Genomic DNA, 14432 nt, shown 5'->3' on the forward strand with positions numbered 1-14432 from the left:
TGCGTATTGTAGGGCATGTAACAGACATGGGAAAGTCGCTTAGAGCTTATCCCATACTTGTAATAGGGCTATTATATTGTCACTTTTACATCTTATTTTTATTTCCCTACTCTAATTCTGCCACCTAGAACTTGGAAAACACTAAAGTGTTTTGAGAAGGAAATGAGCTCTTTCCTCTTTACATGTTCGCCACTCCTCTCTCATTCTGTCACTTCATACGTCTGGGAGATGCAGCTCCTCTCCTGCCCCAGCTACCAAGGCTTGTACATACAGCTGGTGAGGTCTGCTCCGGGCCATGAATCACCAGTAAATGTATGCACATCTTGTACTAGGCTGCTCTTTCCTGCAGCTAAGCCTTCTCCCTCTCCGTAATACCTGGCAATAAACCAGTCGTTTTCACACCTCATAATTAAATTCCTAGAAATGTAATACTTGGGAAGACGACCTGGGATTCCATTGGTAGTATTGCGATACCCATAATTATTTTATAGACGGTTATCAGTTTCTCCTGGAGAAGTTCTCCATTTTTTGTCATAATAAAGTAATAGTTGCACTTGTAGCGTTTATTGTATGTTTAGTGCTATAAGACTATATTTATTATCTCCAGTGATGGAACATTCCCAACTGATGAAGGATCAAGTCTGGAGATAACAGATTCCATCTTTGTAGGGGAAAGTGACAATGTGGGTTCATATGGCGGACAGAACAGCTACTGGGGACGTGGAGGATCAGGTGAACAGAGGTCGCTGCCACGGAACAAGTACGTTTCTTTTGCAAAATCATCTCCAGCTTCATTCCTACTATAATATTAATTCAAATTCTTAATTTATGGTTATGCATCTTACAAGGATTGTAAGAAATGATATTAGTTGCCAGAAATGTTATAGAAATTAAAAAGTAATATTACTCAAATGTTAAAGGGGTTTTCTCAAGATTGAGAGCTGAACTGTGGTCTCTCCCAGGCTCTTAGCATAAGGAACTTTGCCTCTGCAGAGTGCATGGGGACTAAAGTTGGCTGGATTGGGTGATCCGGACAGCTTCACAGCGGTGTGGCCAAGTAGTAAGGCACAGAACCTGCTCACATCTTATGCTATTTACTTAGGTAACTGGCCAAACTGGGACTCCATGTTGACTGGTGAGATAGTCAATGAGCTGTGCACTATAAAATTAAAAATCCCTCTGTTGTATCCAAATGAGAAAATCCTCCCATTTCACCCTTGAATAAGGACTGAGTCACTGTCTGAGATGTCTAGGAAATGCACCAATTATACTCTGGATGTACTAAAGGATGTCATCTTTTTAATTATATTGGAATAAAGATTTTGTTTTAATTTGGAACCTACGGCTGGAGGATTTTCTTATTTGGATATACTTTCCAATTTTACCCATTTATCAATTTGAGACAACCCATTTAAATCCCCTACTGCTCCAGTGCCAATGCTCCAATGCACCTGTCACGACGGTAATTTGCACTCCTTCTCAGTGCCGTCCTACGCACTGCGTTAATTACTCTGCTACATCCAGTGTCAGGCCATCACACTGAACTGCCTCTTGCAGCACTCTCAGCTCTTCCATATTCCCCTGTAGCTTCAAAGTCTCCATTCGGCTTTAGGGAGGCACGGCTAGACTCTGCAGAATTTAACCAGCTGTGTCCTGCAGAGTTTTGCCTCCCAGTCTGTATCCCCTACCAGCAGGGGATAAATTAGGCAGTGTCTCCCTCCACACCATACCTGAACTTAGGTTCCTAGATTTAGTCCATCTCTAGCAATCTGTCAAGGTGCATTCCTCTTTCTGTTACTGAACCTGCTTGTTTATACTTTTTGTCTGATCTCTCTGCTCCTGTACTCGGCTTCATATTTTGAACTTGTGCTGCTCGCCCTGACCTTGGACTGTCTGGCCACGTCTCTGTCTTTGTTCTCTGTGCCTTGCATTGCTGCAGGCCTGGGCACTACCCTGGAGTGGCACCTGGTGACTAGCCTAACGTCTCAAGCCTATCCTCACCATCCAAGGCTCTAGTGGAGATCAGGTAGTCGCTTAGTCACGCCCCTCCAGGGTAAGCCTAGCCAGTGGCACAGTGGGTCCACACCCACCGCCGTCACAGCTCCAGTGGTCTTTATCAGTCTTAGTTTATTTTCCTGGAGCAATGATATGCTGGACATCCATGTGACAGTCTCATCTTTCACATGCCACTTATGTCAGCATCACAGCTAAGTCCAGTGATGAGGTGCAGCACGTCATTGCTGCAGGAAAATACACTGCTGGGTTTTTTAGCAAACTCTCAGACAATCCCTTTAACTATTCTCAAGTGTCTATAAGATATATTTTTGCAGGCTGTGCCATGAACATATACTTCTACATTCTCTTTTAAACATTTCTACTACTAATCGGTAGCCATGATTTATATTCTGACTTTATATAGACTGAGATGCCACAAACTAAGGACATTCTATTACCAAGGGAAGGGAAAGTCAGATATTAGAAGGAAGGCTTGCACATGTGATGGATGAATATATGATTTACATTTCTGTTATTTTTCACCTAGGACATTCCCAATTCGTGGCTTTCAGATCTATGATGGACCAGTCCGACTTCTCAGATGCACATTCAAGAAATTTGTCCCAACTGCAGAACGTCCTTCCAGTGCAATCGGATTTTCTCTAAAGAATTCCTGGCAAATTACTCCTCAAAATAACATTTCTCAAGTTAAGATGGAGAGAAGTGTGAGTAAAGTATGACTACAATTTAAGGGAAGAGAGAGGGATGATCTGTATGGAATTTATATTTGATTGTTATAGTGATAGTTAAACATGTGGTCATCATTACATAAAGCGGTGTGATTATTTTCAGTAAAGTCTCCAGGTTTATGCCTGGTGGAAAGCAGATAACATGCTGAGGAATCTGTGGATTTTGCTGGGATCCAGTCTGAGGGTTATTTGTGTTGGCAGCTCGACTCTTGGAGAAATGTGTTTGGTAGCTGTGTGTGTCTTGCAGGTTGCCCTGACCTTTCTCCTAAGCTTGTATTCAGTGGAGCTGATATGCTTTTCATTATCCATTATAAAATAGAGGTATTGTTTGAACCAGTTCAGGACTACACCCTGAAATGCCAAACCCGCTGAGTCTTGTAGGAGACAGACATGAAGTCAATGATGATTAACCAAATGGTGCCAGAGAAGATGTATCTGGAGAGCCAGCCATCATGGAGTGAGTCTTGTTAAACATGCTCCAGCTGGCTATCATAGAGTTAAGATCCATAAAATTGTATGCAAACATAAATCTTAAGAAACCTATTCAAACAGAGTTAATGTCTATGTGGGGAAGAAGCTATGTCCACATTTCCCCACCTTAGTCAAATGACCTGAGTACTGTTGCAAGATATTGACTGGGATTAGGTTCTCCACGTAGACCGCACACAAATCTCTCATTATAAGGATTAAGTGGCAATTAATATGGAAATGGAAATCAGAAAATACCTAGTATGCCACGGCCACATGCCAAAAAGTTCAAGAGAAGGCATGTTCTTTTCTCTTAGAATTGTAATAGGCTTGCAGCTGTTGGAGACCTAATGTCAGCTGGCGCAGACTGCCTGGCGTTGTGTACCAGGGCAGCCATTTGTACCACAGCCATCTCAGTACTGCTTATAAGCAATGTCAGACTTATCTATATATTGCATATATACCTCTGTAGCTGCACATTACCCTCAACATATACGGTACTTGCCTGCTCACTGTCACTATCTTATAGGCCTGTGAGCTGCACTATCATGTACCACGGAGTCGTTATAGGGGATACCATATGCATTAACCAGCTGAGAGAGCTTTCCCTATACTGGCTCACCTGTGGCCCATGACACTTGCAAGTGGTTTTCCTACCAGACTATATCCCATCTCCGTTATATGCTATAACAATCTTATTAGTGATCGTTGGTCTGTTGGGTCCACCAAGCCTAAGAATAGAAAGGCCATAGCTCTACTTTATAGTCAATTCTGCTCCGAAACTACAACCCCGTCCCCTTCATGTGAATGGGGGTGTGTGCTTCTCTTCACTGCAAACCATCGCTCCGGTAGTGCTGATGTGTAACGATGAAGCCATTGGGTCTGTATCTTTTTGGCTCATAGGGCCTGTGGTGGTCTCAATGGTTTTAACCCAACTAGATCATAGTTGCCAACATTTGTGGTGACATGTAAGAACTACCCCCAACCCAATCGTCCCCTCAACCCCTCACTTCTCTGGGTATTACGCCTAGCCCACCCAGGGTTTAAATACACTTCACCCCCATTTACCTAGGAGTCTCAGGACATTGACATGTATGCTATTTGTTCCATACCCTGCAGAATTGTTTTATTTGGTATATTGATGGCTCTAGAAGCAACTTTTCTGTTAGAAGACTCAACTGATGAGCCTCCAGGTTTTAGCCTCACAGACATCATAGCATAGCGGAGAATGGAGACTGCTCTTAACTCGATTCAAACCTGAATGGCATTAACTCCAATTATGGTTAGAATTTTCCTTTAAATTCCTACTAATTAGGTGATAAGGATCAGTGTAAACACTGTATGTACCTAAAAGAGCCCTATAAAATATACACTTCATGCTAAAATGGAGTTAATCATTTCCAGCATATAAGTACAATGGCTTCAAACAGTAAAATGCCAAAATAACATGTCAGTATCAGCATGTGCAGTTTTACAGTCACTACTCTGAAAATATTTCCCAATTTCATTTCTTTTACATAGTGTGGAAATATTTTCCAGACCCCATAAACAGCTTTGGGGGTCATTTTTTACATATGAGTATCAGATTAGCGATTCCCGTCCCGCACTGCTTCTCATACTTTACCATACGGTAGATACAATGTCTAAAGGCTCACATCTTTTTCTCCATTCTCTGCCTTTGGGCCGGCGCCATTCCTGCTAACTGTGTCATTTGGTCATCTGGGTGAACAGCATGTACAATTCCCAAAATAGAAATATTTATCTGTCTTCTTTCTTGTTATTTCAAGTCATTCTGCCATTTTGGACTTGTAATAAACAAGATGATTTATTTTGTAAGCTTAGAACAGAGGAAAGGATTGTGTAATATGATCGCGAGTGCTTCCTCTGCGAGTAACTGAGTGGTATCATGATACAGGCTGCTAAGCTGATTCTCAATCACAGCATAATAGCTTTGCCAGTGTCACTGCAGTGGATTGTACCTCTCCTGTGTTATGCAGATAGAAAACTTTTTGCAAAATATCTACTTATATTGATCTCATTGTGTTACAGCAGACAAAGTCACGTCATTGATATTGAGCACTACTGACATCTGAAATCACTGGGACCCATTCATTATTTGCATTTTTTTAAGTCACTTTTCTTAAAAATGCATACATTTTGGCAAAAACCCAATAGCCTTTTTTCTGTCTTTAACTGGTTTTGTGACTTTTTCGTTGGAAAAGGTGAAAGAAAATGTGACAAAATGGCTGGCGTACATAAAATCACTCCGGAGGTTAGTGGAGTAGAGTTACGCCTAATTTAGCGACTTTTTAAAAAAAAGTTCCATTTCCTGAATTTGTTTTAAAAAAATCCAGAAAAGCCTTAGATTAACGTAAAAAACCCTGAAAACTAAACCACAAAAGGAACACTTGCTAAAAGGTGCAATTTGTCAGTTTCTCGCAAATCAGAAAGTCACTCGTTGAAAGGAGTTCACTCCCAAAAAATGACTACAAGGAATCCGAGGTTTCACACTGCCCTTCTATATTTTAAGAGATGACTATTGTAGCGCCCCCACTGCCGCAGGGTCGAGGGGCACCCGGTACCGGGCCTCTGAGTCTCTGTTCTGGGGTTGTCACGGTGGCTAGACCCGGTCCGTGACCCTGCTGAGGGGCGTACAATGAAGGTGGAGGGAATGGTGGTGGTGTTATGGTGCGGTGAAGTGCCGGTCGCAGTAAATAACGAGGACACCAAGTTGCAGTCTCTTTACCTCTTTACTGAAGACTTCAGGATCCTCAATCCGGAATACGGTTAACCAGGCTACGCAAGCCTGGCCGGTCCGATGGCACCTCCAGAGTTCCCTTTGCAGGTGGAAATCTGTGCCTACCTTCTAGCGCTTGTGTGTTGTAGTCCTTCCCTGCTGAGCACCACGGGATAGTCCTCACAACTGTTGTGTCTGTTTCTCGTGTTCCCTCACAACTCGATTCTGATGTTCTTCCACGTCCCCCAGATCTTATGGTTAGGACGCACCCGTATGACGGGGAGGCTCGGAGCTCTTCCGGGACTCTAGCGTCGCCCCACTCCTGTTGTTACCCCCCTGTGTCTTCCTAGGTCAATTGGGTGAGACAGCCCGCCTATAACTGACTGTCCTGCCGTAGGTTTGAAGTTTGGCTTGGAGCTCTATACTTCCTCGGCGTTCCGGCCACCGGTTATGCGCCTCAGTAGGATGTTGCCTCGTCTTACAGCACGACTCCTACTGGTATTCTCCTTGTTGCGTTGATCTCGTTTCTCACTCAGCACAATATACCTCGCTTCTTATCCTTTCTTGGGGTACCGCCGCTATATCGTGCAGGCGCGGTCCCGTAACGTTCTCTCTGGTTGCTAGGCCTCTGTCAGGATCCCTCTGAATCTTCCCCTACAACACCCTCTGCCACAAGGTGTTGCCTGGTTCCAACCCAGTCAGCTTTCTCTCTAACTTCCTGCCTAACCCCCAGTTTTACCAGATTGTGAGGAGTGGCCTAATGTATAGTACCCTTAGCTCCCCCTGGAGGCCAGACTGTGAAATGTATTGGTGTCTGTGATACCTGGTCAGATGAACTCCTTCAGTGCCATCAGACGTACTATAGCTCCCCTTAGCGGCGGAGCCACAGTACTGCAACGACCAGGACTCTGGGGCGCTGCATTATGTGCACCTGAACCAATGCACGTTAGGGTATGTGCACACGCTGTGGATTTTGCTGCGGATCCGCAGCGGTTTTGACGCTGCGGATTCGCAGCTGTTTTCCATGAGTTTACAGTACCATGTAAACCTATGGATAACAAAATCTGCAGTGCTGCGGAAAAAAACAAGCAGAAATGCAGCGGTTTACATTCCGCAGCATGTCAATTCTTTCCGCACAAAAACCGCGGTAATTCCGCAGGTAATCCGCAGTGTGGTTTACCTGCGGATTTACAAAAACAGGTGCGGAAAAATCCACAGAGATCCCACCTACGTGTGCACATACCCTAATAGTGTAACAAGACATTGGGGAAAATTGATGTAGATACAGTTCCCTGAAATATTACTGAAAGAGGTTTTTAAGGGGCGATGGTGGCCTCTGCTTAGGATGGGCCAACCATTTTAGATCAGTAGTGGTCCTGCAACCTCACGACCAGCTGTTATAAGAGGTTGCACCATTTCAGCAAGTGCCCCATTCTCTTCATTGTTTATCAGGTACAAAACAACAGAACGGAGTATACAAGTCCCAATACGCATTTTATTTAAAAATTGTATAATTTTATTTATATTATCAAAATATATAATTCAAACTGAGTAATCAAATATAAATACAATACATATAAATAACAGGATTAGTGGAGGAGGAAACACTATAATAGTGGCGGAGCGGATGACAACACCTATCACATCATATCACAAGGACTGCTATTGTGGGAGCCATAGTATGGAAAAAAAAAAAAAAAAATTGCAACAGTGCAGGTTATATCACTAGCTAAAGTGCCATAGTGCCTACAGGACTCATCACCTCATATCATATAAAGCAGCTTACCCATTAGGTCTGAGATGTCTCACCACGCTCCACACACCACCCCCTTGACGCACGTTTCGCGGTCGCTTTCTCAAAAAGGGGTTTGTTGCTAGCTCACTCTCTCACCGGTTAAAATAGGGCGCATACAGGAAGTCTCATCAAGCGCATCGGCGCACATGTGTCCAAGGTCCAGATCCATCATACCCGGCGGTCGTCAGAGCCGCACACACAGGGGGCGGAAAACCGCTCAGTGACGTCACATGGTGTGTGTGCGGCATCTAATGATAACCGCCCAGGAAGTCAGGTGCATAGACTCTAGAGCACGTGTGCGCACAGCCTGAGACCCTCCCACCGAAGTCCATGGCGGCCGCCATTTTCTAAATGATATCCAGTATGTTACAAAGTAACATGTGAGTAAATAAAAGAAAGTCTTTGACCAGAGACCATCAGAAGCACGAATCACCGCAAAGTAAGTAATACTACTAAGCCTGCTGTGAATTACATAGTTTAACTCCCCAGATCACCATATCGGGGACCACAAGAAAAGTGCTTAAAGTGCTGTAAACAAAGTGACTGCCTACATAAATAAATCCAAAACCCACCCATGGATAACCATGGGAATCGCTATATTATAATGGTGAGATATAACGTGCATAAGCACGATTAAAATAGTGAAATGTCATTAATGGAGATCATACAACCCCTCCTGCTATACTAAATAGAAACTCATACTTGGTGAAAACATAACAGTGTGCACCATGACAGGGGCCCATCAGAAAACATGATAAGTGATATACAAAAACTAAACATAAATTCATATGTGAATACATAAGTAATTACAGACGTGTACACATACATATAAATGCAACACAGCAGGAATAAAAAAATAAAAAAAAATAAATAAATAAATAAATAAATAAATAGTAAATATATAATACTAATAAATAGTATGCATAAATAATAATAGAAAAAAATATAAAGATATAATAAGACAAATAATCAATAATGAATATATATATGAATATGAATATATAAATATATATGAGTAATTGAATAATACGAAAAAAATAATACAAGAACGATATCTAATATAATAATAATAATAACGAAGAAAAATAAACACATCAAATAATAAAGAAAATAAATAAAATAAAATGAAAATAAAAAATAACAAAATAATAAAGTTGAAATCCGGTTTCATTCATAGAAGGTCTCAGGCGAATCCGGTGAGAGATCGCATAACAGGTCACATTGCGGCAGCGTCCCATACTAATAAAAACTAAAGACAAGAGAACAAACTTATTAGAATAAAACTTAAAAACACAGAAAGGAATCATCTGGAAAGAGGATAAACAACAATAGTCAGAATTGTACTGAGTGCTGGGACAGCACAAAAGTATTACCAATGAGGACGAAGTCGTGGTGGAACAGCAATCGCACATAAGAGGTGGGAAAGGCGTGTCATAAAAATGGAACAAAACTCAATTGTTCATTAAGTCCCTTGGGGGACATGGTGTCAAGGGTGGCAATCCACCTGCATTCACATTGTGCAAGCAGTTGCTTCAGATTGCCACCCCTGATGCCGCCATGAATCCTATCAATTCCCCTCACTTTTAGACCGGTGGGATCAGACCCGTGGTACATGCGGAAATGCCTAGGTAGGGTTTTCAAAGTTGATATATCCTTTGTTTCTTTTGCAGCCAGAATGTCATGAACATGCTCGCGCGTCCTAACCTTCAGTTCCCTAGATGTGAGACCGATATAAATCAGGGAGCAGGGACATGTAGCGTAATATACCACATGGGTGGAATTGCATGAAATATAATCACGAATTGTATATTCCCTGCTCCCATCAGATGATAAAAAGGTCCCACATCTAAGGATATTAGGACACGCGACACATGACCCGCAGGGGAAGCAACCCAGTCTGGGATTTATTTTCGCCAAGAAGGTATCACATTTTGCCACATAATGGCTTTTCACCAGACTGTCTTTAAGATTTCTTCCCCTGCGCTGTACCATACATGGGGCTGGAGACAAATGTTTCGCCAGAACATTATCCGTCATTAAGACCGACCAATGTTTGGTCAAAATATCACGGATCCGATCCCACCGGCAATTTGCTGTGGAAATAAACCGTATCTCAGGATCCCGTGCTTTGTTGGTCTTTTTAGATGGTACCAACAGATCCTCTCTCCGGGTCTGTTTCGCCCGTCTATAACCTGCCTTGATGCACCGACGACTGTACCCCCTGGCCTTGAATCTGTCCGAAAGAGTCGCGGACTGTCCCTCAAAGCGGGCCTCGGTGGAGCAGACACGCCTATTCCTCAAGAACTGACCAACTGGGATGGCCTTAATAGTTGAGTAGTTATGTGCTGAAGAGGCATGAAGTAAAGAATTGACGGCCGTCTCTTTGCGATAGAGGTCCGTCTCAATAGAACCATCTGCGGCAACACAAAGAGTGATATCCAAAAAATTAATCCGAGTTTTGTGCCAGCAATAGGTAAACTTCAAATTAAAACAATTTTGATTAAGGTACTGCATGAACTGGGTCAGGCTGGTCTCGTCACCGTTCCAGATCATAAGTACATCATCGATGTAACGAAACCAGCCCACCACCTGGTCCGCGGCATGTGCCCCGTCGCCCTGGAAGATGGTTCTTTCCCAGTACCCCAAAAATAGATTAGCATAAGACGGGGCACACGCCGCGCCCATTGCAGTACCTTGTAACTGTAAAAAAAAATTATCCTTAAATACAAAAAAATTGTGCTTCAAAATAAATTCCAATAATTCTAAAATAAATTCCGAAAAATGTCCATCCCAGTTGGTTGTCTCAAGAAAGAAGCGTGCCGCCCTTAACCCATCGCTGTGTCGAATTGACGTGTATAATGATTCGATATCGATGGTAACCAGAAGCATACCCGCCTCGAGGGACAGGCCATCGACCCTTGTTAGAACATCCGTAGTGTCTCTGACATAGGAGGGGAGCGTTTCCACGAGTGGTTTTAGATAGTAGTCAATAAATTTACACACATTATCGCACAACCCTCCCATGCCAGAGACAATCGGTCTGCCAGGGGGATTAACAGCGTCTTTGTGCACCTTCGGCAGTAAGTAGAAGGTGGCTATCTTTGGAAATTTTGGAAGCAGGCCATCAAGGACCTTCTTTGGAATAATCCCTGACTCCCCAGCATAGGATAGAATCACCTCTAATTCATTAGTGAAGGATTGTAAAGGGCTGTGGGGCAACACACAGTAAGTGGTTTTGTTCCTCAACTGTCGAAATGCCTCCTTCTCGTATTTGTCGGTTGGCCAGATAACCACATTCCCTCCCTTGTCTGCTGGTTTAAAAACCACTGAATCCAATGATTGTAATTCCTTCAGAGCTCTCCTCTGTGTCTGTGTAAGATTGTCATTACATCTAAATTTTGATATCTTCTTGAGATCCTCCGTTACAAGTCTACAGAAGATCTCAACTTGTGGACAGAGAGACAAGGGAGGGAATGAAGAGGATCTGGACACAACCGACAGGGGAAATTTACCTGGAAGTTCAGACTCCTGCTCCCTCAAAAGATCTTCCAATGCCTCCAAGGCTTCACATTCCGCATCCACAGGTAGATCTTGATTGGAATCCCTTTGACTATATAGCTTCTTAAGTATCAACTTACGACAAAAGAGATGGGTATCTTTTAGGACTGTAAAAAAGTCAAAGTTATTACAGGGTACAAAATTTAAACCCAATTTCAACAGTTCCACCTGTGTTTGGGAGAGATGATGGGATGATAAATTAATTACCTCCAAGTCAGAGGATTTGGATTTGCAGTCATATATCCCTGTTGGTGAAAATTTATTCTTATTAAAATTTCGTTTCTTGGCAACTCTGCCCGGTTGTATCTTTCTGGCTGGCTGCTTATTCCTTGAGTGATCAGATATAATACTTGATTCATCAATAGAAGTTACGGATGAGATAGAGCCGGATCGGGACTGAGAGTACGGGCGACCCCTTTTATTGTTATTTCTCCACCGGTACACTTTATTGTCTTGGTAATCAGAGTTATCCCTCTGTAGTTTTTTGGTTTTAACTGCACCAATCTCCTGTTCCCACCTTAAAAAATCTTTGTCTAAGTCTCCATTCAATTTCTCCAAGGCCTCTGATGTCAGGTCATCCTTGATTTGGGATTGGAGGGTATCAATATCCCTCTCAATTTCTCCCAATTTAGTCTCGTCCAATCCCATCAACAATTCAATAAACCCCCTAGAGCATTTGGTGGCCAGATCCTCCCATTTTCCTTTAAATACTTCATCATCCACTGTAAACGAAGGGAAGATCTGGACCCGTAGGCCCCTAGGTATTAGATTGCGAGCCAGGTACTGGCCCAGGGAAGCGGTGATTCGTGCTTCTGATGGTCTCTGGTCAAAGACTTTCTTTTATTTACTCACATGTTACTTTGTAACATACTGGATATCATTTAGAAAATGGCGGCCGCCATGGACTTCGGTGGGAGGGTCTCAGGCTGTGCGCACACGTGCTCTAGAGTCTATGCACCTGACTTCCTGGGCGGTTATCATTAGATGCCGCACACACACCATGTGACGTCACTGAGCGGTTTTCCGCCCCCTGTGTGTGCGGCTCTGACGACCGCCGGGTATGATGGATCTGGACCTTGGACACATGTGCGCCGATGCGCTTGATGAGACTTCCTGTATGCGCCCTATTTTAACCGGTGAGAGAGTGAGCTAGCAACAAACCCCTTTTTGAGAAAGCGACCGCGAAACGTGCGTCAAGGGGGTGGTGTGTGGAGCGTGGTGAGACATCTCAGACCTAATGGGTAAGCTGCTTTATATGATATGAGGTGATGAGTCCTGTAGGCACTATGGCACTTTAGCTAGTGATATAACCTGCACTGTTGCAATTTTTTTTTTTTTTTTTCCATACTATGGCTCCCACAATAGCAGTCCTTGTGATATGATGTGATAGGTGTTGTCATCCGCTCCACCACTATTATAGTGTTTCCTCCTCCACTAATCCTGTTATTTATATGTATTGTATTTATATTTGATTACTCAGTTTGAATTATATATTTTGATAATATAAATAAAATTATACAATTTTTAAATAAAATGCGTATTGGGACTTGTATACTCCGTTCTGTTGTTTTGTATTTATTGGGGAGTTTCCTAGACTGTCCTATTGTTTCGGACAGAAATATTGGGAGAGATATAACAATCCTTGTCTCTCGGCCACGCATATGTATTAATTTTTGTGAGTTTTGTATTGAGTCTAATTGTTTATCAGGTGCAGTCCTGTACATTTTGTAGAGGCTTTACATGGTGCTGCAGCTCACGGCCGCTCCGCTGCGTTCATGAGCAGCAGTACGATATACAGCCATTACAATATGATGGGCACGCAGCACCCGTTGGTAGTGCCGGGAGATGGGCCTTCACCAATATAGTATTAATGGCCTACCTATTGTAAGAAAAAACCTTCCGGGTTCCCATGAAGGGCAATTCACACAATAAGAAAGCAAAGCCCAATTCCTTATTGAATTTGCCCCATTTAGATTCCCTACTTTTTGGCAACACCATAAACCCTTTTAACCAAGCGAGTGTTATACGACTCCCTGAACCAGATTTATGGTGTCTACAGACTGTTTCTGGTAACATAGATGAAAAAGACGTTTAGGTGGAACCAGGGCCCCTTCTGTCATGACACAAGATGAGCCCCTTGCCTCAGGCGGCGGTTTTGGGTGACTCAATGAGACATTACAGGTCCTTCTCAAAAAATTAGCATATAGTGTTAAATTTCATTATTTACCATAATGTAATGATTACAATTAAACTTTCATATATTATAGATTCATTATCCACCAACTGAAATTTGTCAGGTCTTTTATTGTTTTAATACTGATGATTTTGGCATACAACTCCTGATAACCCAAAAAACCTGTCTCAATAAATTAGCATATTTCACCCGTCCAATCAAATAAAAGTGTTTTTTAATAACAAACAAAAAAACCATCAAATAATAATGTTCAGTTATGCACTCAATACTTGGTCGGGAATCCTTTGGCAGAAATGACTGCTTCAATGCGGCGTGGCATGGAGGCAATCAGCCTGTGACACTGCTGAGATGTTATGGAGGCCCAGGATGCTTCAATAGCGGCCTTAAGCTCATCCAGAGTGTTGGGTCTTGCGTCTCTCAACTTTCTCTTCACAATATCCCACAGATTCTCTATGGGGTTCAGGTCAGGAGAGTTGGCAGGCCAATTGAGCACAGTAATACCATGGTCAGTAAACCATTTACCAGTGGTTTTGGCACTGTGAGCAGGTGCCAGGTCGTGCTGAAAAATGAAATCTTCATCTCCATAAAGCATTTCAGCCGATGGAAGCATGAAGTGCTCCAAAATCTCCTGATAGCTAGCTGCATTGACCCTGCCCTTGATGAAACACAGTGGACCAACACCAGCAGCTGACATGGCACCCCACACCATCACTGACTGTGGGTACTTGACACTGGACTTCAGGCATTTTGGCATTTCCTTCTCCCCAGTCTTCCTCCAGACTCTGGCACCTTGATTTCCGAATGACATGCAAAATTTGCTTTCATCAGAAAAAAGTACTTGGGACCACTTAGCAACAGTCCAGTGCTGCTTCTCTGTAGCCCATTCCAGTCCAGTGCGGCACCTGTAGCCCATTTCCTGCACACGCCTGTGCACGG

At 42.9% G+C, this 14432-nt stretch overlaps 2 protein-coding genes across 5 annotated transcripts in view; both read left to right on the plus strand.

The window, feature by feature from the left end:
• LOC143775402 (cell surface hyaluronidase CEMIP2-like) overlaps positions 1 to 14432 on the plus strand; it is a 123693-nt gene that overhangs the window by 89832 nt on the left and 19429 nt on the right. For all 4 annotated transcript variants that reach the window (XM_077263506.1, XM_077263505.1, XM_077263507.1 and 1 more), the window contains 2 exons: positions 608 to 760; positions 2543 to 2720. In XM_077263506.1, coding sequence (XP_077119621.1) covers positions 608 to 760; positions 2543 to 2720 — 331 coding nt within the window. The remainder of the gene's footprint in view (positions 1 to 607; positions 761 to 2542; positions 2721 to 14432) is intronic.
• Positions 1 to 14432, plus strand: part of CEMIP (cell migration inducing hyaluronidase 1) — a 133838-nt gene that overhangs the window by 10608 nt on the left and 108798 nt on the right. The window lies entirely within an intron of this gene.

The sequence above is a fragment of the Ranitomeya variabilis genome, chromosome 5 (genome assembly GCF_051348905.1).
Source record: "Ranitomeya variabilis isolate aRanVar5 chromosome 5, aRanVar5.hap1, whole genome shotgun sequence".
In the NCBI taxonomy this organism is placed as follows: domain Eukaryota; kingdom Metazoa; phylum Chordata; class Amphibia; order Anura; family Dendrobatidae; genus Ranitomeya; species Ranitomeya variabilis.